At 64.1% G+C, this 26,078-nt stretch overlaps 1 protein-coding gene across 5 annotated transcripts in view; it reads left to right on the top strand.

The window, feature by feature from the left end:
* The window catches only part of MTA1 (metastasis associated 1), a 38,499-nt gene that overhangs the window by 6,171 nt on the left and 6,250 nt on the right, over positions 1–26,078 (top strand). For 3 of the 5 annotated variants that reach the window (XM_079913533.1, XM_079913532.1, XM_079913531.1), the window contains exons 2-14: positions 7,714–7,781; positions 12,266–12,359; positions 15,494–15,544; positions 15,919–16,045; positions 16,165–16,228; positions 18,563–18,680; positions 21,700–21,802; positions 22,577–22,676; positions 23,322–23,510; positions 24,827–24,901; positions 25,035–25,093; positions 25,485–25,600; positions 25,842–25,993. In XM_079913533.1, the coding sequence (XP_079769659.1) occupies positions 7,714–7,781; positions 12,266–12,359; positions 15,494–15,544; positions 15,919–16,045; positions 16,165–16,228; positions 18,563–18,680; positions 21,700–21,802; positions 22,577–22,676; positions 23,322–23,510; positions 24,827–24,901; positions 25,035–25,093; positions 25,485–25,600; positions 25,842–25,993 (1,316 nt within the window). Of the gene's footprint in view, positions 1–2,827; positions 6,596–7,713; positions 7,782–12,265; positions 12,360–15,493; positions 15,545–15,918; positions 16,046–16,164; positions 16,229–18,562; positions 18,681–21,699; positions 21,803–22,576; positions 22,677–23,321; positions 23,511–24,826; positions 24,902–25,034; positions 25,094–25,484; positions 25,601–25,841; positions 25,994–26,078 lie in introns of those variants that run through there. The other 2 variants (XM_079913534.1, XM_079913535.1) reach the window with 2 other exon arrangements.

Below are 26,078 nucleotides of genomic sequence, written 5' to 3'. Positions count from 1 at the left end.
GCACCCTTTTACGTGTGCGGTTCTTGGAGTTGGGCAGACGCACACCGTTGTGTAACGGCCGCACACGCTCGCACGTGTGTGGCCCTAAACAGGCCAGGAGGGGGGTAGCGGTTAGACTGCTTCCGCGACCCGAGTGGCCCTCTGGCCTTCTGCAGTCAGCCCGCCTGCGCCCCCCCAGCTCTGGCAGCCCCGATCTGCCCCTGCTGCTGCAGAGCGCCTTTACAGGGCGGCGTGCAGCACGCTGGCTTCTTCATGGGGTGCAGCGCGTCCAGGACTTGTCCTCGTGTCGGTGGCTCATCCTCTGCTTGCTGAATAGGTTCCATCGAATGGACGTACCGAGGTGTATTCAGCAGCGAAGGGACACTGGGGCCGGTTCGGTCCCTCAGGCTGCTGTAACGAGGCGTGAGCCGCTGGGGGCTGGGCAGCCACAGATGCCAACTTCTTGCAGCTCTGAAGGCTGCAGGCCCCAGGTCAAGGCTCCAGCAGCCTCGATGTCTGGGGAGCTCTGTGGGGTCTCCTGTAAGAGCACTAATCCCACTCCGGGCCCCACCTACGCACCTCCCAAAGGCCCTGCCTCCAGATACCATGGCTTTGGGGTTAGGATTTCAGCGTGACTTTTGGAAGGACCTGATATTCAGATCACAGCTGGGCCATTTCCAGGTTTTTTTTTTTATATATAATTTTTTATTTATTTATTTTATTTATTTTTGGCTGCGTTGGGTCTTCGTTGCTGCGCGCGGGCTTTCTCTAGTTGCGACGAGCGGAGCTACTCTTTGTTGCGGTGCACGGGCTTCTCATTGCCGTGGCTTCTCTTGTTGCGGAGCACAGACTCTAGGCACGTGGGCTTCAGTAGTTGTGGCTCCCGGGCTCTGGTGCACAGGCTCAGTAGTTGTGGTGCATACAGGCTTAGTTGCTCTGTGGCATGTGGGATCTTCCCGGACCAGGGCTCGAACCCGTGTCCCCTGGATTGGCAGGCGGATTCTTAACCACTGTGCCACCAGGGAAGCCCCTATTTCCAGTTTTGGTGGTTGAGTGAAGCCGACCGTGAGCACCTGTGCTCAGCTTTGAGTGTGAACGTTTGTTCTTATGGGTGTTTCTCGTGGGTGAAAGTGCCCAGGGGTGGGGTTGCCTGGTGGAGTCGCCTGTCCGCAGTGCAGCCTCATTACTTTCCAAGGCGGCGGCATTATTTTCCTGTGCTCCCGGCAGCGATGCTGAGGGTCCTGGGTCCTCTGCACAGGAGTCTGACTGGCACACAGGTCATCTCACTAGAGTTTTGATTCACGTTTCCCTAAGCATCCGTGCTGCTGGCCCCCTTTCCGCGTGTTTATTTGCCGTTCCTGTGCCTTTGGTCAGGCGTCTGGACAAATCCTTTGCCCGGTTTTTAAAATTGGAAAGAAGCTTACTGTTGAGTTGTGAGAGTTTCTTTTATATTCTGGATTTCAGTTGTTTACGAGATATGTATTTTGCAAATTTTCTCTTTTACAAGAGAGAAGTATATGAAGTCTGCCTACCCCAAGGTCACAAAGATTTTATCCTGTTTTCTTGTAGAATTTTTATAGTTCCAGGTTTTACTTGCAAGTGTAGGACCCATCTTGAGTTCATTGTTTCGTGTGTGGTAGAGGTGATGGTTCTCGGGTCCTTCCCCTTTTGCGTGTGAACGTCCAGTTGTCCATCTCCACCTGTTAACCTCTTGACCGCCCCCCCCCCGCCATCTGCAGGCACCTTGGTCCAACCCGTTTGCCATGGTGCCCTTTGTTCCTCCTCTCTTTTCCATTGATGCGGCCATGCTTGTGCCAATCCACGCCGTCTGGATTACTGTAACTTCACGGCAAATCTGGATCAGGTGGGAATCCTCCAACTTTTGTCCTTTTTCTTTTTCTTTTTGGTCGTGCCACGCAGCTTGCGGGATCTTGGTTCCCTGGCCAGGGACTGAACCGGGCCCTTGGCAGTGAGCGTGCAGGGCCCTAACCACTGGACCGCCGGGAATCCCCTGACTGTCCTTTTCCACGTTGTGGAGCCTGTTCTGGCGTCTCGGATTCCCCTGTAAAGGGTAGGATCAGCTTATTGGTTTCTACAGAAAGAAACTGTGGAGTCTTGATTGGGATCACGTTGAAACTATGGTTGAGATCAGTGTGGGGGAGAATTGGCATCTTCACCAGGACTGAGTCCTCTGCTACAGGGACTGGCAGGCTGCGGCCCACTGCCTGTTCTCGTGTGACTCATGAGCTAAGAATGGTTCCTACGTTTTTAAATGGTTGAGGAAAAAAAATCAAAAGAAGAATACTTTAGGACACATGAAAATTCCATGAAATTCAAATCTCAGTGCCCATAAATAAAGTCGTGTTGGAACGAGCCGTGCTCGTGCGTTTGCATTTGTCCTCACTGCTTTGGGGCCTCGGTGTGGTCGAGCGGTGGTGAGGTCGCCTCACTTGCTCACCTGCCCACCTGCGGTGCCGTCGTTGCGAATCACACCTACGTGTCGTAGCTCAGCAGCTCGGAGCCCTGTCTGCATTCCCGTCCCCGCCGGGCGAGCAGGGCACCCAGGCTTGGGAGGTGGTGGCTTTAGGGGCGTGGGCGCTGTGCCGAAGGGACGCAGCGTGTGTGGGTGCAGCCGCAGGGCTTTCACGGAAGTTCGCGAACCGGACAAGAGCCTCCAGCGGGGTCTGCTTGCTCATCGGCTGGGCAGGCGAAGCCGGTTACTGGTGGTGGCGTCATTCAGTCGTGGTGGTGGCAGCTGGCCGAGGAGCAGCCTTTGGGAGGCTGGTTGCCCGGGTTGAGGGGCTGGGAGTGGGCACGGGGTGCGCGGGATGGGCTCCCCATGAGGAGACCGGCCTCTGTGAAGAGTCCGCCTGGACCAGGCACAGCCGAGATGTTCAAAGAAGTGGGGAAAATGCCAGCCTCGTGCCGACTGAAGCGGGCTCTACTAGGATGCTGTGTCTGCCCGGCTGGGCTCGGGGAGCCGGGGGGACGTCGTTTCCGGTGCGGCCACCAGGGCATGGCGGGACAGGTCAGCCTGGATCGGAGCCCTCCCAGCACAGCAGCGTCCAGTCTGTGGGGCCTGATGGCGCGGAGAGGCGCGGGGCTGGCATCCTGCTCGTTGCACTGGGTCATCCATCCTCTCCTGTCCTTGGACATCGGGCTTCCTGGTGCTCAGCCTTTGGACTCAGGCTGATTCTCGCCACTGGCTCCGGTCCCCAGCTTGCAGACGGCAGATCATCTGACCTCTCAGCCTCCAGACCCACGTGAACTGACTCGTAGGACAGACTGCTATGTGCGCGAACAGAATTTGGTGTATGGAGCAGAACGGCTCGGCTGGACTCCTGGACAAAGCTTGTTAACACATCAGGTGCCTGGAGCCCGTGGTCCGTCGGGCTGCTTGTCAGCAGGCGTTTGTGCAAAATGTTGAGTCTCGTGCTTCATCCCACCTGTTGTGTCAGCGGTGAGCTGCACTTGACCTCGAGGAGTCAGCCGTCATCAGTTCTGTGAATTTTTATCAGAAGTGGAAGCTGAGGACTTCCCTGGTGGTGCAGTGGTTAAGAATCCGCCTGCCAGTGCAGGGGACACCGGTTTGACCCCTGGTCCAGGAAGATCCCACATGCTGCGGAGCAGCTAAGCCCATACACTGTAACTACTGAGCTCGCGTGCTGCAGCTACTGAAGCCCGCACGCCTAGACCTAGGCTGTGCTACACAATAAGAGAAGCCACTGCTCGCCGCAACTAGAGAAAGCCTGTGCGCAGCAGTGAAGACCCAACACAGCCAAAATAAAAGGTGGAAGCTGAATATCTTGACCTGCCCTACCACGCAGCAGCTTGAGGGCGTAGCAGTGGTTAAATTTTACTGTGATTTCTTAAATTTGGGGCAGAAATTGGAATTTTTCAGAATGAGAACACTCAACCACGAGTATCAAACGCCGAGTGCCTTTGGAAATTCGTTTCTGCTGCATGCTTGATGATGGCCCTTTGTGAACTCATCTCAGCATTGCATGAAATGGCCCTTCCTGCAGACTTACACTGTGGTACATCCATCTCGGTGATGACTGACGTTGTTTGAATCCCAAACTGCTTTATACGGTTTCTTACCGTCAGATGTTAAAACGAGAAATGGGATCTCCATTCCGACCCAGATTTGCTTCGGGCATGTTTTCTGCGTTCAGACCACAGTCCCCGCAGTGTGTTCTGGGCCGCGGTGCGCGTGCGAAGGAGGTTTCTGTGTTTCAGAAGCCACGTAGCTGCCTTGAGGAGCTGCCCCACCATCTGTACTGTGTCACCTGCTGCAGTTCTGGGTCAGCAAAGCCATCACACTCGTGGCTGAGTTTAGTACAACAAAAGGATATACACCAGAATCAGCAGAGGTAAAAAGGTCAAGGCTTCCAGCTGGCCTGTCCCAGGGCCACAGGTGGTGAGACCACACGCAGCTCGATGTCCAGGCTGTTTATCCAGGTCGGTCACGTAGCCATGACTGACCATCAGCGTGGCTGGCCTTAGTGTCCAGCCCTCCGGAGGTCAGGTTGATCTCTGGCCCACCACAGATCACACTGTCGGCATGGTCTGTGTGGCCCGTGCCCCCAGGTGGGCAAAGGCTCCCATCAGGCAGGACCCTCCAGGGGCTTTGGGGCAACCTCCCAGGAGCAGGTCAGGGGCCACACCTTCCTTTGGATGTGCAGGGTGTGGATGACCCAGGCCTGCTGGGTTCACCCTTCACTGCACAAATGCTGAAAGGGAAAGGTCGAGAGAAATCTCAGAGAGTCCAGTACGAGTGTGCTCAATTAAAATTTCATGCTTGCAGATGGATATCGTTGTTTGGGTACTTTCTATGCAGAAAGACATAGAGGCCGCGTCACAGGTCAGCATTAACAGGGACGTTGCGATGGGTTTTCGTGATCCAGAACGTGAACTTGAGCCCCGATGAAGCAAATTGTCCTCCCCCAAAGCAGAATTCCTTAGTAGGCCAGGATTATCACAAAAAAGTATACTCAATTATTATTGTTTGGATTTTAATTTCATTGGCAGAATGTTTGTGGAAATGTATTACGTTAGTACCCAAGTGATGTCTTTGGTTTAGCCTCTTGTTGTGCGAAGCCTGAAGTATTTACTCTCTGGCCCTGTACTGAAAAAGGTTGACGGTCTGTGTTTTGATCCATGATGTCTTATGTTACGATTTATTTAGATTTTGTTGGTTTTTCTCAGTAGCGTTTTGTAGTTTTCAGCATACAGATCTTGGCACAGAGCTTTTGATCTTCAGAGATCTGTAGGTTGTTAATACTTCAGTACTTGTGTGAGCTATTGGAAATGGTGCTTTTAATACACTATTTTTGTATCCTATGAGCTTGCTAAACCCTCACTCGTTCGTTTTGCTTTTTTAAGTGAAAGCAGGTTTACGGAGAGGGCAACGCATACCATAGGCAGAACGCAGTCCATCTCAAGGCACGAGCGGCCCCTCACTCATTAGTTTTAATAGCTTTTTGTAAACTCTGGGAATTTCTCTGTGGACAGTCATGTCCTCTGCATTTAGAGAGTTTTCCCTCTTCCTTTCCAATCTGTACGCCTTTCATGTGTGTGTTTGTTCTCCTCGTGGCACCGACCAGGACCTGTGGGTGAGCAGCAGTGCAGGGGATCGACTCCCGTGCCCTCTTCCGGCTTTCGGGGAGGGCACCGTGTTTTCATCAGTAAACGGGACTTCACTGTAGGTTTTTGGTAAACGCCTGCTAGCAGGCGAGGATGTTCCCCTGAATTCCTAGTTTGCGTCAGAGGTTTTTTGTTTTTTAACAAATTTATTTATTTTTGGCGGCGTTGGGTCTTCGTTGCGGTGCGTGGGCTTCTCATTGCGGTGGATTCTCTTGCGGAGCACGGGCTCTAGGCGCGCGGGCTTCAGTAGTTGTGGCTCGCGGGCTCTCGAGCGCAGGCTCAGTAGTTGTGGCACATGGGCTTAGTTGCTCCGCGGCATGTGGGATCTTCCCAGACCAGGGCACCCGTGTCCCCTGCGTTGGCAGGCGGGTTCTCAACCACTGCGCCACCAGGGAAGCCCCCGTGTCAGAGTTTTTATCAGGCGTTGTGTAGGTTTCGTCAGCTCTTCTGCATCTGTTGAGATGGTTTTTCTGCTTCATTCCACTGCTGTGATTTCGACGTGTCCCCAGGTGTGACTCCCAGTGGTCAAGGGGCGTTGTCCCCTTGCTGGGTGGCCAGCTTCCATGTGCAGAGGTCGTGCTGAGAAGCTGTGCTCCAAGTTGGTGAGGGGCGCTGCCCTGTGGTCTCTCGCGGTGTCCGGCCTTCTAAGCCACCGGGGGCTCCCTGCTCTAGTGCTTTCTGGGAGAGTTCGTGTGGACTGTGTTCAGCCTCCCTTCCGTGTTCGGTGCGATTCACCAGCGACGCTGTCTGGGCCGGGGAGGGGCTGGGGCTTCTCCCCTCCCTTCGTTCTCCCTTTGGAAGGCGGTTGCCTCTGCGCTCCGTCCTCTTCGCGGGTGCAGGGGAGGCTCGTGTCTCCTCCCGCTGCTGCTGCCTCTCCCCCTCCTGCCTCTTTCTTTGTTCCCCACCTACCAAAGCACGAGTTACAGGCGGTGAAGCCCAGTCCTCAGAAGCTCAGGGCAGCTGCCGGCAGGTGTGTAAGTGCCGCCCGGGCACAAGACGCACAGTCCCCCGAGCCCCCCGCTGCCCCGTGTCCAGGGCACCTTTCCTGGCGCTGCCGGGACTCTGTCGCTGGACGCAGACCTGCTGTCTGCCTGTCTGCCACCCCCTACCCTCCCGGGGGAGCGTTTGGGTGGTTTCCAGTTCCTGACACGCAGGAGTAATTATTTCAGGTTTAATTTGCTCTTTATCTAGTTTCTTAGAACGAAAGCTTGGATGATTGATTTGAGGCCCTTTATGAAAACTGCTTAGTTGAGATAAAATGTACATGTGACAAAACCCGCCCATCTGGAGTGTGCGGTCCAGCGAGGTGCAGCGTGGCCGCAGTCGCCCCGAAACAAGCTCGTGCCGGCCAGCCCCTCCCGCAGGCCTCTCTTTGTCCAGCCAGCCTCCGGGCACACCCCTCCTGTGATCCCTCCGGGGTCTTCACCTCCGTCCGGGGGCACCTGGGCCGTGTGCACGTGCAGGCCTCAGCGGACTCCAGCCAGGACAGCCTCCCGGTCAGCCGTCCCCTGCGGGGCTGGTCTCGCGGCTGTCCTGGGCTTTCCCGGGTGGACCCCGGGGCCTCCCTGAGCCAGAGCCCCACTCGCCCTTGGGGGCGTTGGGGAAACGGAGAGCACGTGTGGTTTTTCTGTGAGGGGAGCCTGTGCTGACTTGAAGTCTGGGGGACCCGGCAGGGCGGCAGCACCCTCAGGACCCCGCTCCCCTGGGCCCGCGACCTCGTGCCGCCCCGGCGAGCTCCGTTTCTCCTCCACCCGGAAAGCCCCGGCCTCCGTTCAGCTCTTTTGTCTTTGGAGGAGAGGTGGTGGGACGCCGGGGGATGTGCATGGGGGGATGGCCGGGGCCTGGCAGCCTCCATGCCGACGTGGTCTCTGGGGCCGGCCGTAGCAGTGCCTGTGGCCGTCCTTCCCGCCCTGGCGGTGCCGCTCTTGGGGCCCCCTCCGGGCCGGCTGCAGCCCCCGCGGCCCCCCACACCCCGCCTGAGCCTGGCCCCCGCCTGCCGCCGCAGATGCAGCCGGGCCGCGGGCGAGCGGGGGGCCGGCTCCCAGGCTGGCGGACTCGCGAGGCTGACGCGCTCTCGCCCGTTTGCAGACTACGTCTACTTCGAGAACTCCTCCAGCAACCCGTACCTGATCCGGAGGATCGAGGAGCTCAACAAGGTAGCGTGCGGCCCCGTCCCTGCTGGGGGGCGGGGGTGCCCCTCCCCGGAGAGCCCATCCCTGCGGGTCCCTGGTAGGGTGTTAGGAGAGGGTCTGGGTTGGATGGTTCCAGCTGAGGAGTGAAGGAAGCCGCCTGGGCGCCCACAGCCCGAAGGTCCCCTGCCCGTCTCCCTCCTCTCTCGTCCCATGTCTGCCGAGCGTCCTGGGCAGGCGCTTACCAGTGGATTAGGGGGCGGGGCCCTCCTGGGCCTGGTGGGGCGCGGTGGGCGTGGGCTCACAGGTTCAGAATGGCCTCTTTGGTCAGAGGAGTGGGCGCTGTCCCGTGCAGACCCCCAAGCCCGGTGGGGGAAGCCCCCCCACGTCTCCTGCCGCCCTCCTTAGTTGGAGGCGTTGGCGGGGGTACTGGGGGAGAGGGCATCGGTGTGACCCTCCTCTGAGGCCACGGCTGCGGCCACGGCGGTGCCCGGTCAGCAGGGCCCTCAGCTCTGCCGCTTCTCTCTCCCCTGGTTCCTGCAGAAGGGCGGCTGTGGACCCCCGCCCTGGAGCAGCCCCCGTCCCGGAAGCCCTGTTGTCACTCGTGTTGGCTAGGGGCCACCTTGTTGTGCCTCCGTGTGGCCAGCAGGGGAGGGGCTGCTTTCCTGGACCTCAGGCCTTGGGGCGGTGCAGCCGATTCTCAGGACCATGTAGGGTGGGGCGGGAAGGTCAGGGTGCCGGTCTCCCAAGGATCAGACTAGCCGTGGCGGCACCCCGACCCTAAGGCCGTGCCTGCTGGGACCAGGAGATGGGCGGCGTGCCCGTGCCCCGAAGCCTCAGCCCCGGCCTGGGCGTGTCAGTGACCGGGGCTGGGGGCGGTGGCCGGATGTCCCGTGAGGCCACCACACCGCTGGAACCAGTACGCTGGCGGGCGCCTCCCCCGAGCCCTGCTTTCCGCCCACTGGAGCCGTAGGGCGGAGGGTGCAGCCCGTGCCCGCTGCTGCGATGGGAGCAGGTGTCTGTCCCGCCCCACCCCGTGCGGATCACTGAAGGCGTGGCTGGGGGCCAGGCCTCTGCGTGGAGTCGTCCTGGCAGGCGGGGCCGTGGCAGCCTGTGGTCGCAGGGTGGCCACGGTGCCCTCACTCTGGCCGCGACACGCCACGTGTGTGAGGGAGAGGCAGTGCCGCCCCGTGAGGGTGGACGCAAGTGTGGGCACCAGGAAGCTCTGCCGGGTGGGGTGGTGGAAAGGGGCGTGGGTCCAAAGCACCGGGGAACACGGATGTCTGCTGTGGCCCTCGGGGTCCTCGGAGCCCTGCACCCCTGCTGGCCTCCCCTTCCACCCCACGGGGCATGGGGGCTTCGTCCTGGCTGGAGAGATGGGCACAGCCCAGGCGATTGTAGTTCAGGCAGGGGCTGAAAACGGGGTCAGTTTGAGGGCCCTCCCCTGACGGCCCCAGGAAGCTGGGCAGCCTCGTGTGCAGAGGGAGTGGAGACGGAGGGTGCTCTCTGGGGGCAGATCTGAGCCGCTGGCGTCGCGTCCCAGCAAAACGCCTGCTCTCAGCCTGCGACCTGGACGGAGCAGGGAGGACGGCTTCCACCGTGAGATCCATCAAAAGAAACCGAGGAGAGAGCTGATGAGGGCGCAGAGGAAACTGAGGCCAGACGAGCCGGGGGCATCCTCAGAGAGACGTGGCGGCCGCTGTGACTGGGGAGACTCGGGAGTGAGAAGAGGCTCCTGGAAGTCAGTAGCAGAAACTGGGACGAAAACACAGAGAGAAAACTCAGAAAAGTAGAGAGTCCTCCAACGGCCCAACGTCCAGTTAGTAGGAGTCAGAGGAGACGAGGGCCCTGCAAGCAGAGGAGTGGCCTGAGAAAATGCCCCCACCCCAAGGTCCTCCAGAGCCACAGCCCCGTCCAGCCCCCAGGACAGCGGGCGCCCCGGCGGAGGGCACCCTGCGGGCCGCTGACCAGTCCCCATGCCGCCGCCCAGAGCAGCGGGGGGTGGCGCGGGGTCCTGGCGGGGCCCTGGAGCGGACCCTGGAGTGAGCACTGAGGGGTCAGGAGGAAGGGGGGGCATGTAGACTGGGGCAGGGGGTGCGGGGTTGCTCTGCGCTCTGTCTCTTTTCTGTAAATGAAAACAAGTCTAAAATGAGTTTCCTTGGCAAAGCCCAGCTCTTTTGAGCCCCTCGGGGCCCCTCTCCTGGGCCGTGCCCGACACCAGTTCCCCCGGCCCTCCCGGGACCTTTCAAAGTAACTGTCGAGTTTTCTTAGAACTTTGATTGGATGTATGTGGCATTTACGTTGTTTTCATGAAGAGTTAAATCTTTACACTGCTGGAGAAAATTGCTGTTGTGAAAGCACGGGAAAAGGCTGGCGGGGGGGTGAGAATGGGGGTGCGTGGAGGGGGGCGCGGAGGGCAGACCCTCGGGACAGGCGTGGGGGGGGCGGCGTGGGGACCAGGCCCCGTGCGGGCCGGCTGGGTGCCAGCTAGGCAGGAGAGGCCCAGAGGGGACCAGAGGACGGGCGGAGGCCTCCCGGGAAGCCTCTTTCGTGGGATTAGAAGCCAGGTTTTAGGGAGGCAGGTTGGACCGTGGGGTGTGGGAGTCTCCGAAAAGTCCAGCAAAGGATGAAAGGCAGACGCCGCTGACCCCAGTGGGACATCTCCCCGCATCCCACGTTGTCCTCCAGCAGGGTCCTCCTGGGGGGCCAAGGACCCCACTCCGCCTGCTCCCGAGCCGTAGCCACCCCCAGCCTGTGGGAAGGCCCCCTGCCGTCCTGCCCTCGCTCCCGGGCCGCTGAGCCGGCCTCCGTGGAGACAGGAAACGGGCGAGGGTGCCCTGCGGTCGTCCCAGCTTTCCTCCCACAGGCCCTTTGGGACCCCAGCCCGGGGGGAGATGCAGGCAGGTGCAGGAGACACGTGGGGGGTGTGAGGGGCGAGGCAGCAGGGGTCCAGGCAGAGCACCGGAGGGAAGAGCGCTCTGGAGCCCTGGGTCTCCAGGGTCCGGCCCAAGCCAGGCTCGCAGAGCTGAGGCTGTGCGGAGCAAAGCACAACCCCAGGAGGTGCGCGTTCTCGGGGGCCCCTGGGAGGGGCTGCACCTGGTGTGGATCCAGGAGGGGGCATTGCTGCGACTCCACAGGCCCGCTGGGGGCAGCCTCCGTGGCTCAGAGACTCAGACAAAGCCCTGAGACGCGAGGCCCAGGTGCTCCTGGAGGCCGGGACCGTGGCTGCCGCGGGACGCTCTCGCGTGGTCCTTCTAGACTCTGTCCAGTTGCTTCTGTGGTCCTGACGCGGTGTCACGTCATCTCCATCGTGTTGAAGGCCCCTCGTCGTTCCAAGCTCAGCGGACAGTCTCCAGGACCATTTCTGCGAGGCGCTTTTCGGTCTGGGAATCCCATCTTGCAAAACTCTGGGCACCCTTGAACACTGCAGATGTTTACGGGTCTGACACAGCCGTGCTGACAAGCTGACAAGTCGTGCTTCTAAAAACCCAGTCTCCACATGCCGAAGACGGACGCGTCATCTTCAGGCCCTCACGCTCACTTGTTTTGATACTTGATCTCGGCTTTCCTGGAAGAATTCTGCATGCCCTTTCCATTCCTTCGTGGACTGGAGTGAGGCTGGTTTTCATCGGCGTGCGCTCTGCAGTTCTGTGATGAACCTGTAAAGCAGCGGGGCTGATAGCGCTTTGAACTTGCGCTCAGTGATGTGAAAAATTCCGAAGGCTTTTTCTTGGGAAAATTCCTGGTCTAATGGAGTTTAATGACTAAGAGGGAAATACTTTTCATAAAGATGATTCTGTTTGATGTTATAAACGCTGCTGTGCTAAGCCCACAAAGCTGAGAATTGTGGTAAAATCCTCGCGTCGTTATTAAAATTTGTAAACTCGTTAGTTAAGAAAAAACACGTTCTCGGTATGAGGTTACCACCCCGCGGGCCTCACGGTGTCCTTGCTGCTGCTCGTTCTGTCCGCGTTCGTGGGACGCTTTGCAAGCCCGGGTGCGGGAGCCGCCGGGTGGAGGTCAGTCCTGGCCGCTGCCGCCCATCCTGGTGCCGAGGCCGCCGCTGAGCCCCGCCGCGCCGCCCTGCCCCTTGGAGGCGGGTCCAGGCCTCAGGGCCGCGCCTCTCGGGTGCTGCCCAGGTTTCTGCTCGTGGCGGGTGACGGAGGCCCGCAGTCGTTGTCCTTGATCACACCCCCTCTGGTGCCCGAAAGGAAGGGGCAGCTCCCGAGGCCAAGGCAGAGCTGGCCTTTCTGGTGGCCGGGGTCCACCTGGTGTCCTCAGGCGGCTCGGGATAGGACAGGAGTTGGGGGTGCAGACTCGGTTTAGGTCCGGTGTGCGTCCCCTCCGTCAGCCAGCGTTGCCGCTGCCCTCCAGGGCCCTCCCTGGGGCACGGGCTCCGCATGACGAGCCCGTCCCCGGTCACACCTGAGGCCCCGTCTGGGGGACACCCCTGCGGGGAGCCGCAGGCCCGCGGGGGCACGCGTGCCTTAGACCCTGCCTTGCTGTTGCAGACGGCCAACGGGAACGTGGAGGCCAAGGTGGTGTGCTTCTACCGAAGGCGGGACATCTCCAGCACGCTCATCGCCCTGGCCGACAAGCACGCCAGTGAGTTTCCCAGCCCCCTCTCCAGCCCGCCCGTAGCTGCGCCTCAGCCCCCGGCGGGTGTAGACGGAAGTCCTTGCATGTCCCTGGGGCCTCCTTCCTTCTCTGGGAAGCGACCCTGGCCGCGCTTGTCCTAGGGTGTGGCTGCGCTCGTCTACCTGAGGAGTTTCATTGGGGGACTTTGCAGATCCTTGGTTGGACCACTCCTTGGAAGGCGCAGGGAGTGCTGGGCCCTGGGCTCCAGGCCCGTGGCGGGGAGGGGCAGGGCCGCGGGCGCTCTTGTCCAGGCCAGGCCTCTGCGCCACGCAGGGTGGCCGCAGGCTGTGCAGCCGACCCTGAGGGAGCAGCCGGTTCTTTGCCGGCCTTGTCTGGCCTCATGGGAGGATGGGATCCCACCTTTGGGTTTTGGCCTCTGTCAGCAGCGTCCCTGTGGCACGCCAGTGGTGGACCCTGAGGCTGTGCCCAGAGGGGACAGAGATGGGATACGGTGCCTCTCAGCCTCCCACCCTAAAGCCTGTGCCCACCGCCCCAGCACTCTGGCCTCCCGGTGCCGAGGAAAAGAGGAAAAGAGCCGGGGTCTTGGGGGTGCACAGCTGCGTGGCCCAGTGGAGTGGTCTGTGCAGTCGCGGGCCCTGCAGGTGTCAGCGCGCGGGCTCGCGTTCATGCTGTCAGGACGCTGACGGGGGCCTTGGGGGTGGCCCCGGCGGTAGGTGACCTGCGGGTGTCGATGACAGAGGATCTCCTCCCCGTGTCTGCTGCTCAGCCCAGAGCGACTGCAGCCCCTGCCCCTCGGCACACGGCGCGCTGTGTCCACGGGCCCAGGCTCTCCTGCTCTCAGGCCCCTGGGGGGAGCTTGGCCAGGTGTTAGGCCCTGAGACCCGTGGGAGGAGGGGGTCCTGCAGAAGTGTTGGAGCTGGCAGGGTGGGCAGAGGCCCTGCGGTGCCGGCGGGGCTTCTGCGTGCAGGGAAAGCTCCTCGCCGGGGACTTAGAGCCAAGCTGCAGGGAACACGTGTCACGCGCACGGGGTGTGCTGCGCTGAGGAGGCCACCCGCTCCCACCAGCTCACCGCCTCTCAGTGCGGGGCCTCGGCTGTTTTCTCAGGAGCCTGTACTGCCTGCTCCGTCTCGCAGTGGTTTGTGCAGAAACCACGTTTCTCGGGGTTGACTCTCCTGGTGTGCGCATCTGTGAGCTCACTGCAGCTGGGGCGAGGCTGGTCCACCTCGCTGCCCAGGGCCTCGCCCAGCGTCAGGGCATGGGTGTAGGGACACTCTGCGGGCCCTTCTGGCAGGAGGGGTAGAGACCCAGGGGAGCCCACTGCACGGTCAGATTAGCTACTCGAGTTTCTTCTGGGCCCGGGGGCCTGAGGGACAAGCTTCCGCCCTGCCCCTACCAGGACGTCCAGCCCCTGGTGCAGCACAGATGCCCTGGGGCCACACAGGCCTCCCCGGAACGGTAGAGCCCTTGCTGGGGTCTCCAGGCCACATTTTGCTCCGCCACGGCCCTGTCTCGAGGTGTGTGGCCCCCTCCCACAGAGCTGTCCTGAGACCAAGGCCTTGCCCGAGGGGACAGTGGGCACAGGTGACAGGTCCTCCCTGCAACCCCCCAGAACCAGCTGCAGGGGCTCGGGAGAGCCAGTAGGGTGTGTGAGCTGAGCTGGCGTAGGGTGGGAGCCCAGAGCCTGCCTGGGCCTTGTGGGGAAGGCCCCCCAGCTCTGAGCCCAGGGCCCGGGCACCCTGGATCCCAGAGGGAGGGGCTTTTGTGCCAGGGGCCATGTGCCCTGGGTTCCTAGAGGCCAAGCGCCACAGCCCACGCTCGTTTGAGGGTCCGCTGGGGACAGGGTCTGGGGGCTGTGGGGAGGCTCTCTCCTGGTCTCCCGGGGGCTGGAGGTTGGCCTGGCCCAAACCCTGGCCACCCCTGAGGCCTTAAGCGTGGCCCTGGGGTGTGCGTTGCTGGGTCCCTCCTCACCGTTGCTGATGGCAGGGAGCCCTGGTGGGCTGGGGGTCTCAGAGCCACTGTGAGCTAGTTTCAGGACAGGGAGGGGTGGTGCCTGCAGACCCGGAATGGATGCCCAAGGGCCTGTCGCGGGCAGGGGCCAGGGTGGCTGCCCCCGGCCCGGTCCCTAGCCATGCTGCGGGGCCAGCGGGGCCGTCACCGGACAGGCGTGAGCAGGATAAGGTGTGGGGGTGGTGGGCCGGCTTCCGGGTGCTTGTGACGTCCCCGGGAGTGGGCAGGGAGGTGCCGAGGCCAGGCTCCCATCGCCCATGGCCCGGGCAGACTGGCCCTGCCCCTCTTCCCCCAGCGCCCCCGCCCCTAGCCTTGACCTCCGTCTGAGCTGCTGCAACCAGGGTTTTTTGGGGGGGGCGGGGGGCGTGTCCCCTGCCCAGGGGCACCAGGACTCCTTGCAGCCACCACAGGAGGGCAGCAGAGGGCCAGGGGCCTTGTGGTGGCCCAGAGCCTGGGGGGGCTGGGCTCCACGCCCCTCCCTACCTTTGGGTCTTGGGGCAGAGGATGGGCTTCGCCATGCGTCTGGCTTCCCCCACCCCACTGTGCACGACCCCAGACCGCCAGTGTGTGTTTGGGGGCACTCCAGCCCCAGGGCTGCATGTGCTGGGGTCCACATCGTGGAGACCTTCCACAGCCCCACCGCATGCCAGTTTCGAGTTTCAGGCTTTCCCTGTGCCCATCGATGGCCCAGCCCTGGAGGTGTGGCCGAGGCCCCCCGGATCACCATCCGCAGGCAGGAAGCACGCGTTGCTGACCGGCCTTGGGACACGTCCCCCGCCCCCGCCCCCCACGCTGTGGCTCGGCCGTGTCCCCCGCCCCGTCCTTGCTTCTCCCGACTTCGTAGGGGCAGGTGTGTCCTGTGTGCAGGTAGCAGGGCCTCGCTGCCCAGGCTTGTCTGGGGCTCTGCTTGGAGAGTCTTGGGCAGCGTGGGCGTGGGGTTGGCAGGAGCTGAGGTCAGCTAGTAGGGGTGTCCAGAGGCTCAGGTGTTCTCTGTCCTTGGCTGGGTGGTCCGCGGCCCCCTTGTCCACCCTGCTTCCTGGCCTCACAGCCCTCAGTCCAGGCCGGGCAGGGAGTGGGTAGCGCGGCACGCTGTCGCTGACCCGCCATCTGGGTGCTGTCTGTCTGTTACACAGCCCTGTCGGTCTGCTATAAAACCGGATCGGGGGCCGACAACGGCGAGGAAGGTAAGAGCCGCCCCTGCGGGAGGGTCCTGAGGTCTGTGCGCCGGGCTGCCCGTGTGCCCGCGCCTGTGTGCCCTGCTGTGAGGCAGGCCTGAGGGGTTCCTGGCGCAGGGAGGGCTGCGGGGCATGGTGGGTCCTGCCCCCCTGTCCTGGACGTGCAGCAGCTGCTGTCTCGCTTTCCCTTCTTTCTCTGACGTGCTGCTTCCCAGGCCAGCACAGGACATTGTCCTCCTTCCTGCTCAGATGCCCGGGGCTTCTGGGGTGCGCTGCGGGGACCTACACTGCCACCTGCCCCGGGTCCAGCGTGGGGAGGGGCCTGTGCAGCCGCCTGAGCGTGTGTCTCTGGGACCAGCTCACAGGAGCTCTGTGTCCTTCAGGTGAAACAGAGGAGGAAATGGAGAACCCAGAAATGGCAGACCTGCCCGAGAAGCTCAAGCACCAGCTGAGGCATCGAGAGCTCTTCCTCTCCAGACAGCTGGAGTCACTGCCCGCCACCCACATCAGGTACCCGGGGGCCGGGGGCGGGCCCGAGGGAGTCCCGCCACCCACGTCAGGTGCCCGGGGGCCGGGGGCGGGCCGAGGGAGTCTGCCCAGCTCCCCTGACGCGCGCCCTTATCTTGCAGAGGGAAGTGCAGCGTCACTTTGCTCAACGAGACTGAGTCCCTCAAGTCCTACCTGGAACGGGAGGTGAGACCCGGCCGTGGGCTGGGGCTTGCGGGGGGGCAGAGGCGGATCCTGGCTCCGCTGGTCTGGTCTGGGTGGGCGTTGCTGCTCCCACCTCACGCTGGGCTCAGGCCCTTCCCCGCCCGTGGCGCCCTGAGGCCAGGCGCCGTCACGGCCCTTCCCGGTGTCCCGTGCAGTCCCCACTCCTCGCACCTCCAGAGTGAGGGCCCAAAGTGGGCGTGACGGCTCCCGGGGGTCTGCTCTCCCCACCACCCCCGCCCCCCAGGAGGGGCACGACTCGTCCTGGAGGGGACGATGGGACCCGTGCTGGCCGCCGTGGTCGCCGTCAGGCTTCCCCAGCGGGCGTGTGGCCCTACTGCAGTCCAGGCCACCGTCTCCAGTCTTCGCTGGGTTGACCCACGACTGTGTCGGCCAGGCAGCCAGAGGGTTTCTGAGCTTAGGAAACCGAAACCGTAGTGCTGCCAGGGTCTGGGGCCAGGGCACCGACCTCCTCATCCCAGACCAGGGTGGGAGGGGAGCCACGGCGGCCGGTGCCTGGGCCTTGCTGTGACCCCCGAGCTGCTCGCCCTGAGCCCGCGGTGACACCCAGGGCGGGTGCGTGCTGCCCGCCCAGCGCCCCTCCCCCGAGGCGGAACGACCGAAAACGTCCCCAGAGGGTGCACGCGTGAGTCCTGGGAGCAGCGAGAAGCGTGTCTGGGGACGATGGCAGGCCAGCGGGGTCAGGAGCGGCGCGGGCACGGGTGTTACCTAGTGGGACAGGTCGCAGTGTAAGGGAGCTCCTGGGGCCAGGCGAGGAGTGGTTGTGGGTCCGGGGTCCCCTCCCTGCGTGTCCCCACGCACTGCGGGCTCCTCTGGGACCTGCGTGCGGCCACCCCGCAGCTCCTAGCAGGAGTGTCATCGTCTGTGGGCGACGCTTGTTCTCAGCCACAGTTCCCTCTCCCCGAGGCAGGGCCCGGCTCTTCCCGGGGGCCCAGAGGGGCAAGGTGGACGGGGGGTCGGACCGTGGACCATGGTGACAGCAGTCCAGCGAGGGAGGGCAAGCCCGGTGCCGTGGCCTCACCGAGGCCTGACTCCATCAGGCGTTGGAGCACCACCAGGAGGACGCTGCCTGGAGTCGGCGCTGAAGAGCCCCCAGGGCAGCCCGGGCTCCAGGGAGCCGCCGCGTGCCTGCCCACGGGACAGAGCAGGGGCCGTGGCCCCCAGGCGTGCGTCCACTGGGGGCTGTTGTCTGCAGTTTAGAAAGACCCCTGAGTGACAGCCACACAGAGGTGGTGACGCGGAGGGACGGCCGTGAGCAAAACGGCGGCTGTGGACCACTTGGTGTCCGGCAGTGGCGAGCGCGTGGGCCCCGTTCGGGGACCTGTGTGTGTCCTGGGCGCACGCCTCGTGGTTTCTGCTGCTCTCGCTCACCTGTCTAGGGGTGGGTGGCTCTTAGCCTGAGACGGCAGGCAGCCCACTGGGACGGCCTCCCCTCCCGGTCTGGGCGGCCCCGGGCAAGAATCGACTGACTGCGCCCAGGCCCGCCATCCTGCTCGGGCCTCAGGGAGTCGGTCCTCGGCTGCGGGTGCAGCCGCAGCCTGCACGGACCCGCACCCAGAGGAGCCCTTGGCGCCGACGCAGGAGCTGGCCGCCGCCGGGGAGCAGAGGCCGCGAGAAGCAACCACGAGGGACCAAGAAAGGCGGCACGGGGACACGGGGCCAGGTAGCAGTCCTGGCACGGGGTGCCGCGACCCTCGGCGTACACGGGGAGACCCCCGGGAAGCCCAGGGTCGGCAGGCTGGTTTCTGCAGAGCAGCCCAAGCCAGCTAAACGCAGCTTCTGAGAAGCAGCTGCGGCACGTGGAGTGCCAGGCAGCGAAGGGCCAGGAGGGCCGGACTGTGCCAGTTCCAGCCGGAACAGCCTGGGCGCAGGCGTGTGGGGTGAAGACAGGCTCCGAGGCTGAGGGCCGCAGGCTGCTGCTCCGCTGACAGCTCTGGGCACCGAGTCCAGAACATTCTGTAACGTAACCCCCTTTGTGTACATCTCCTGTGACAACTGCACGAAAACGGCACTATCTTCTCAAAGGACGTGCCCAGAATCTGTCAGCTTCGTTCCCAGATGCCTTCGGATTTTTGTTGCTGTGAAATGCTCTCATAAACTCAGTTTTCAAACTGTTGCTGTGGTGGGCACGTGGCAGTGTGGGGAACTGGCGCCACAGCTGCCTCCCCTGCGCTCTCAAGCCTGCTGACCCGTCAGCTCTCTGTGTCTCCCCGACGGTCGCCCCTCCCGTCTGCTGACCTCCCACGAGCGTGGCCGAGGGTGCTGTGTATTGACGCCGCCCCGTGTGCTGTTTTCCAGGACTTCTTCTTCTACTCTCTCGTCTATGACCCCCAGCAGAAGACCCTCCTGGCTGACAAGGGGGAGATCCGTGTCGGGAACCGGTACCAGGCGGACATCACCGACCTGCTGAAAGAAGGTAGGGTGGGCCGGGGGGCTGGCGGGGAGGGCGGGGGCCTCTGGGTGTTGGGATGGGGCGGCAAGCCCCAGGACCCCCAGCAGGAGGGGTCGTCGGACCCTCTCTGGCACCTGCAGATTTTGTTTCCTTTCGTCAGTTGTTTTCATAACCTTTTCGAAGCCCTTTTTCTCTCCCAAAAACTCGTTTGAATGGATCTGCCTGTTGCACTGACTTCTGGCGGGTGGTGCCGTCCGCGAGGCTGAAGTGCACGGGGACGCGGTGGCAGCTCCCCTGCCCTTCAGTCCTCAGCAGCCCGGGGGTCGTGGGCGGGCTTGACTCCCAGCTTCTCAGCCCGTTCTGTCCCCGACCAAGCTGCCCAGGCAGGAACGTGGACCCGCGGTGACCAGCAAGGCCGGTGCTGTCTGGCTTGGGGCGCCGTTTGGCGGGCTTCCTTCTGGGGCCATGTGGTTGAGCCCGGGTCACTTGGGTGGTGGCCACATTCAGGCAGCTCAGGTTGACCGGGAGCGCGGCGGGGTCCGGGCCTCGTGGTACCCGCCACCTCCCCTCCCCCACTTCCTTCCTGCGCGGCCGCGTAGTTGCTGTGCGGCAGGCCCGACGGCTGACCTGCGCGCTTGCTTGCCCGGGATGGCGCTCTCTTCGGAGCCTGTGCTCCTGCGGAGTGGTCCCCTGTGTGCAGGGTCATCCCCGCGTGGCGCCCAGGTGTCCCTCAGGAGCGCGGTGTCCTCCTGGCGAGCGTCCCCAGCACCTGTGGGGCTGCGGGTTGGGCTCGGCTCCCCTGTGGTCTGTGCCTCGGTTTCCCCTGTGCTGTGGAAATGCCGGACGTCCCCTCTTTCCGTGGCTGCTGCTCCTTTCGGGGGCGCAACCCCTGATCCCCAGAAGCTGGTCCGCTTGACCTAAACATCCGCTCTCGGCCTGTGTGCGTGTTTCCTGCTGCACACGCGCACGAGCGCACACGCGCGCCACACCTCCCACGCGTGTGCATCTTACACACACACACACACACACTTGCCTCCCCCGTTGGTTGGTCTTGGTCTCTGTCTCTGTCTTATGGGGGTTCCTGCCGCCGGTCGGATGTGAGAAGGAGGGCTAACGGGAAGCACCTGGTGGGGGCGGTTCCCTTTGTTCGTGGGTGTCCGGCTCCGTCCCAGGTGGGGTGAGGCTGCCCTTCCCACCAGCCCTGGCGCTCTGCCCTGTGGTCCTGCCCTGGGGCCACTCGCGTCACTTGTGGGGGGCCCCCGCACTTGCGCAGGGTCAGATGCGCTGGCCCAGCTGGTCTCCTGGTGCAGCCCGTCCTCCTGCTGGGGGGGTGCGCCTGGCACCCGGGCCCCGCTCCAGGGATGGGCATCCTCCAGTGGCCCCGTGGGGCCTCCTGGTCTACACCATCCCAGCCAGCCTGGCTGAGGATAAAGGGCCACATCCAGTGGGAAACAGCGGCGGCCACGGGAGAACACTGAGTGGCTGGAACGTCCGAGGACCTTGCTTTCTGGCCAGCCCTGGGTGCTTGGCGGGAGGACGCGTCTCTGGTCTCAGGGTGCCCCGGGGAAGCCCTGCCTGCAGCCCCAGGGCCAGGGGCGGCATCCCTACAGCCCTTCCTCCTCCCGACCCCTGGGCTGCTGGGGCGAGGTGGGGTCGGCCTAGGCCTCAGTTCCCTGTTCTCCTCCTGGAGCCTGGACCCTTCCCAGCGGGTGAAGCTGTGCCCCTGCCTTGGGCGCGTGAGGCGTCTGCAGGTGCACCAGCGGGCGTGGGCGCCAGCTGGGGCCACAGCTAGCTGTGCCCGTGGCTCTGGGCTCAGTTGCCCGGCAGTCGCTGGGGGCTGGTCGCGGCCTGCAGACCTTGGATCCAGGAGTGGGGGCCCTGCCTTCCTTGGTACCCACTGTCCCTGGGGAGGGCTCTCCGTGCCGAGTCACCACCAGGAAGGAGCCTACCCACGACACCGGGAAAATCCCACCTGTGTTCGTCCTACAGATGCAGCCCCCAGGACCCCGACCCCTCAGATCTCTTCGTTCCCACCCCCGGGTCGGTCTGCAGTGCAGGGCTTCTCTCCTGTGAGCCTCTGGCCCGGCGCCGTCCCCTGGGGCCTAGCAGGGCCTGACCTTCCCCAGGGCGAGGGAGCACGTATTTCCTTGGTGACTTCCAGCCGTGCCCGGCCCTGCATGACCGCGCTCGCACAGGGCTCCCGCGGGCTTGCTGAGTGCCGTCAGGGGTCCTGCCCTGGGTCTGGAAGTTGGTCGCCACAGAGAGCGACAGAGGCTGAGAGGATCTGCAGACGTGCAGGCGGAGCGCCTGAGCTGAGCGGGGTTGTGACCTCGGGGCGGGCGTTCTCTGGACCCTCGTGCTGGCCTCGTCTGCCCCTTGCAGCCTGGAGCACGTGGCAGGTGGCGCTTGGCATGGGCAGCTGCCCAGGAGAGAAACCCTCCTGGCTGGGCCCTGAGCCCCATGCCCACCGCATACAGGGTGAGGAGTGGGGCTCCCGCCTGCAGAGGGAAGAGGCCCCAAGACGGAGGCTTTTGACGCCGAGGGCGCCCTTGGGTGGCAGGCGTGGGTCCGCACTGAGTTGACATCAGTGTCCTCGTTGTGGCAGGGCTGCCGCTGGGGGCTGGGCGCAGCCGCACCCCACCCCGCAGAGCCTCAGAGGAAAGAGTTGATTGGTCAGGTCCGAGCCGCTGCACCCCTCTGTCCAGCTGGCTGTGCTCCCTGGGCCCTCCCGACGGCACCTCTTCAAGCTCCCAACGGGGGCCACGGGCTGCCAGCCCCAGGCGCCCACTGTTTCCAGAGGTGAAGGCCATCGTGTGTTGAGTGCGCCCTGGAGCTCTGGGCCCGACCGCCCCGTGCGTGCACGTGCCTGCTCGCGTGTGTGTGCGCACGCGCGCCGTCGCCTCGTCCCTGGGCTCACTCGCCCTCCCAGCCTGCTCCCCGCCTCAGCGGCCTGGTACCTCGTCCAACCCTGGGCTCCAAGCGGAGCTGCGGGGGTCTTCTCACGGCCTCAGTGTTCTCACCGTGCAGTGTTTCGTCCTCCTAGGCGAGGAGGACGGCCGAGACCAGGCCAAGCTGGAGACCAAGGTGTGGGAGGTTCACAACCCGCTGGTGGACAAGCAGATCGACCAGTTCCTGGTGGTGGCCCGGTGAGTGCTGGGCTGGGGCGGCCACGTCCTGCCTGACCCCCGGGCGCAAGCCGGCACGGGGCCTGAGCCACTGCCCCGCCCCTGCGGTGGGCGTTGGGTGCCTGTCCTACAGGGCGTCCCCCAGTGAAGGGCCTGGGAGGTTAGAGGGTCCGGGGCCCTGCTCTGTTGAGACCCCCTCGTGGCTCCTAGGGAGGCCTGCAGGGTGGGGCCTGGCCCTTCCCTAAAGGTGGAGCCGGCTCTGGGGGGCTGCTGGGTCCCTGGGTCCAGGAGGCAGCCCGACCTGTGGACCTCAGGGGCCGCCCGCCAGCCGAGGCCACGTAAGCCGGCCGCAGATGGGGGCTCTTTCCCCGGACGGTAGGGCTTGCTCGTCCGGCTCCAGGACTGGGCACATGTGGCCTGGAGGCGCAGGGCCTCCTGGGCACAAAGGGGCAGCCCTCCGAGGAGCAGCTTCTGCCCAGGCCGGCCCCCCAGGGGTCCCTGGGCTGGGACAGCAGGAGGGGAGCTCCTGCGAGCACACGGGGGCCACACGCCCAGAAGGCGCCTGGGCCGGGTGCCGTCGGAAACAGTGTAGGAATGGGGTCCTGAGCCTCAGGACCTGAAGGCTCTCTTTTGTAAGAAGAGGTCTGCGAGGTCTCAGAAACGACGTCCCCGCGCTCCAGACCACAGTGTTCCTTCCCGAGACAGCCGAGTCTGGACGCCTCTGCGTGTCTGGCTTGGTCCGGCCGCTCCTCCTGCTTGTCCGCTCCAGTGGTCAGCGTCTCTCCTCCTCCCCAGCTCCGTGGGCACCTTTGCACGCGCCCTGGACTGCAGCAGCTCTGTCCGACAGCCCAGCCTGCACATGAGCGCCGCGGCCGCCTCTCGGGACATCACCCTGGTAAGTGAGAAGGCCACCGGGCAGCCGCGGCCCTGTGCGTCTGCTCAGATCAGCAGCCGCTGCCCGGGCGGCACAGCCCTCCCTGGGGGGCACAGCCCTCCCTGGGGGGCACAGCGCAGGGCTCTCACTGCCCCTGTGTGGTGACCCTGTCTCATGCTGGTGAGAGGCTGCCGGCCGGCACGTGGTCAGGCCGTACTGGGCCCTTGCTGGTCTGCGGGCCGCACGTCCTCAGCCCACCCTTCTCTTTCCACACTTGCCACCTCAGAGGCAGCGGCATCTCCCAGAGGACGGCTCGTGCCCTAGGCCGGCCCCTCCTGCCCAGGGCACTTTGGCCCTGGGGTCAGTCACCCACTGTCTGCCGGCTGAGCCCCCCGCCTCCTGGAGTCCCGCCCCTGCCGAAGTGGGCCTGGGAGCACACCTGCTCCCCTCTTCTGCTCCGAGCAGCTTGGCCTGTTCCTGTGCTCTCCCCAGAGGCCCCCGGCCGCCCCCCCGAGACTGTCCGTATCCCCTCCCAGGTGGCAGGGAGGGCCAGCCCCTGGGTCCTGTGGCCTCCCACACGGCCCGGGTGTGCCTCCTGCCTGGGGCCGGGCGGGGTGGGGTCGCCCCAGCTCTGGGGCCCAGGCGACCCCGCCTCTCCTGCTGCAGTTCCACGCCATGGACACGCTGCACAGGAGTGTGTACGACGTCGCCAAGGCCATCTCGGCCCTGGTGCCGCAGGGCGGGCCCGTCCTCTGCAGGGACGAGATGGAAGAGTGGTCGGCCTCGGAGGCCAGCCTGTTCGAGGAGGCCCTGGAGAAGTACGGGAAGGATTTCACTGACATTCAGCAAGACTTCGTGAGTACCGGGGCGCAGGTTCAGGGCCCTGCTGTGCCCGCCGGGCCGCCGTTTTTCCGTCCCCTTGTCTGTTAGTGGCTCCGGAGGAAACGCCCAAGGCCGCCTGCTGGGGCCTGGGCTGAGCCACCAAGGCGAGGTCCACGCTGGTGTTGCTGGGGTCCTCGCCGGGCCTTGTTTGACTTGGTTCGTTTGGCTGTGTTGGTTGTCCTTAAGTGGCCGAGCGTCTCCGTGTACGTCCTTGCTTTGTGTCCCTTGCAAGTGTCCACCAGTGAGCCCGTGGGGATTCCAGCACCGGCAGGGCCTGTGCCCTCAGGGGCCCCTCCTGCCCTTACAGCCCCTGAAATACACTTGAACTCATCTGAAAGGTGGCCAACCGGTGGTCACTCAGAAGAGCGCGCCTGTGCAGAGAGGGCGGCAGGGGCGGCCGGGCCGGCCTGACCGCGAGCGCCTAGGAGGGGCCGGGATGCAGCGGCCTCGCCAACATCTGACTCTGAGCAGCACCTCTGCAGTAACGGACGAGGCTGATGCCACAGCACCCACGTCAGAAGGCAGGCGGCACTACTGAGGGTGGAGAAGCATGTCGGTCCCCAGAGGCCATCAGAGGGACCCGCGCAGCCCCTGGTGCCGTGGACACAGGCCGAGCCCAGACAGCCGGCCCCCTGTGCGAGGCAGATGCACGGAACGTACTGAACACCTAAGCAGGGCAGCAAGGCCTCCTCACACGGAAACAAGCGCAGCGAGGAGGCGGGCGGGACATAAAGCACTCAGCTCGCCACGCCTCCCGCACGTCCCGGGCCCCAGTGCGCACAGAGTCTGAATTGTCGACACGCCCGGGAGGACGTCGTGGGAGAATCCGCGCCGCGGGACTCGCCTGAGACTGGCCCGGAGGTGGCGTGGAGACGCAGGGGGCGGGATGGCAGCGGCAAGACTCTGACGGCCACACTGGACTCACAGGCAGCCTGTGAAGCCCAGAGGTGGCGCCCGCACAGCGGGGGAGCTGGGACCCGGGAGCAGAGTGACCGCGAGGACGTACAGGGGAAGCGTTGCAGCCCACGGTCGTGGGTGGGGCTGGTGTCTGGGCGTCCAGCGCCTTGCGCGACGGGAGGGGGCACCCACCGCCGACCGAGCAGGGCAGAGGTGCCGAAACCGGGGAGGAAGCTCTTGCGTTGAATGGAGTGTGCCTGAGAGGGAGAGAGAGAGGGCAAGGCCTGAGAGGGGCCCTGACGCGGGCTGGGGGGAGGCTTGCCCCCTCCTGGGTGGGGTTAGCGGCCCCGCCATGCCCCCGCCCGCCCCCTGACGTGCCCCTCTCCCCCCAGCTCCCCTGGAAGTCGCTCACCAGCATCATCGAGTACTACTACATGTGGAAGACCACCGACAGATACGTGCAGCAGGTGAGGGCCCGGCCTGGGCGGGGGCCGAGGGGTCCTGTGGGAACTTTAGGGTGAGGGGGCAGCGTGGGGACTGGGGGATCCCCTCTCCAGACCCACCTGCTGGCCGCCCTGACCCTTTGTTCTGTGTTTGAAGAAACGCTTGAAAGCAGCGGAAGCGGAGAGCAAGTTAAAGCAAGTTTATATCCCCAACTAGTAAGTACGCCCCTCACGGCGCCGTCCCGCGTCCCACGTGGCCCCGTGGTGCCGTCCTGGCTGAGTCCTAGAGAGAGTCGGGGGCCTGTCATCGAAGCCCGTGGTGGCCCGGGGGCAGAGGTGGGGACAGCACAGGGCATCAGGACGGGACCCCACCCGGCCTGGGGTTCAACTCTGAGCTGAGCTAAGCGCAGGCAGATGGAGCTGGGGTGTCGACAAGGTGGGAGCTGCTTCTAGAACTCGAGGGGAGAAAGATCACACACCCTCAGGCAGGGGTCAGCGTCTGCCCTGTGGCCAGGCAGGTCTGGACTGGGGCTGCCGGGCCCCAGAGCCGCGCGCCCAGGGCTTGGTGGTCCCGTGACGTCTTCCCTCTCTCCTTTCCTTACCTAAGTAACAAGCCAAACCCGAACCAGATCAGTGTCAATAACGTGAAGGCAGGCGTGGTGAACGGTGCCGGGGCGCCAGGCCAGAGCCCTGGGGCCGGCCGGGCCTGCGAGAGCTGTTACAGTAAGTGCCCCGCCCGGCATCTGGGTGCCCCTAGCCCACAGCCCTGGGCGCCCCTGCACTGCCCTGGGGCCCAGCCTGGGGGCGGTGGCCACGCCCTGCCGGGGAAGCCCTCTCGGGGAGTACCGGGTGCCCGGGCCCACAGGGTGGGTGGTGGGCGCGGGCGGGCGACAGCTGTGTAATGCTCTCTGCCGTCACTGGTTCTGCTTAAGAATCCGTCTATTTCCAACTTTGTTGTCCGTAGCCACCCAGTCTTACCAGTGGTATTCTTGGGGTCCCCCTAACATGCAGTGTCGCCTCTGCGCATCTTGTTGGACATATTGGAAGAAATATGGTGGCTTGAAAATGCCAACCCGGTTAGATGGAGAGAGGCCAGGACCCAACCGCAGTAACATGGTAAGTCGGTCCCCCCCACCCTGCCCCAGCGCACGCCCCGCGGTCCGGCCCGCGGTCATGGCGCTGTGTTGGGGCGGCTCGCCCC

This window comes from Stenella coeruleoalba, assembly GCF_951394435.1.
Source record: "Stenella coeruleoalba genome assembly, chromosome: 2".
In the NCBI taxonomy this organism is placed as follows: Eukaryota; Metazoa; Chordata; class Mammalia; order Artiodactyla; family Delphinidae; genus Stenella; species Stenella coeruleoalba.
This window is presented reverse-complemented; position numbering and strand designations above follow the sequence as displayed.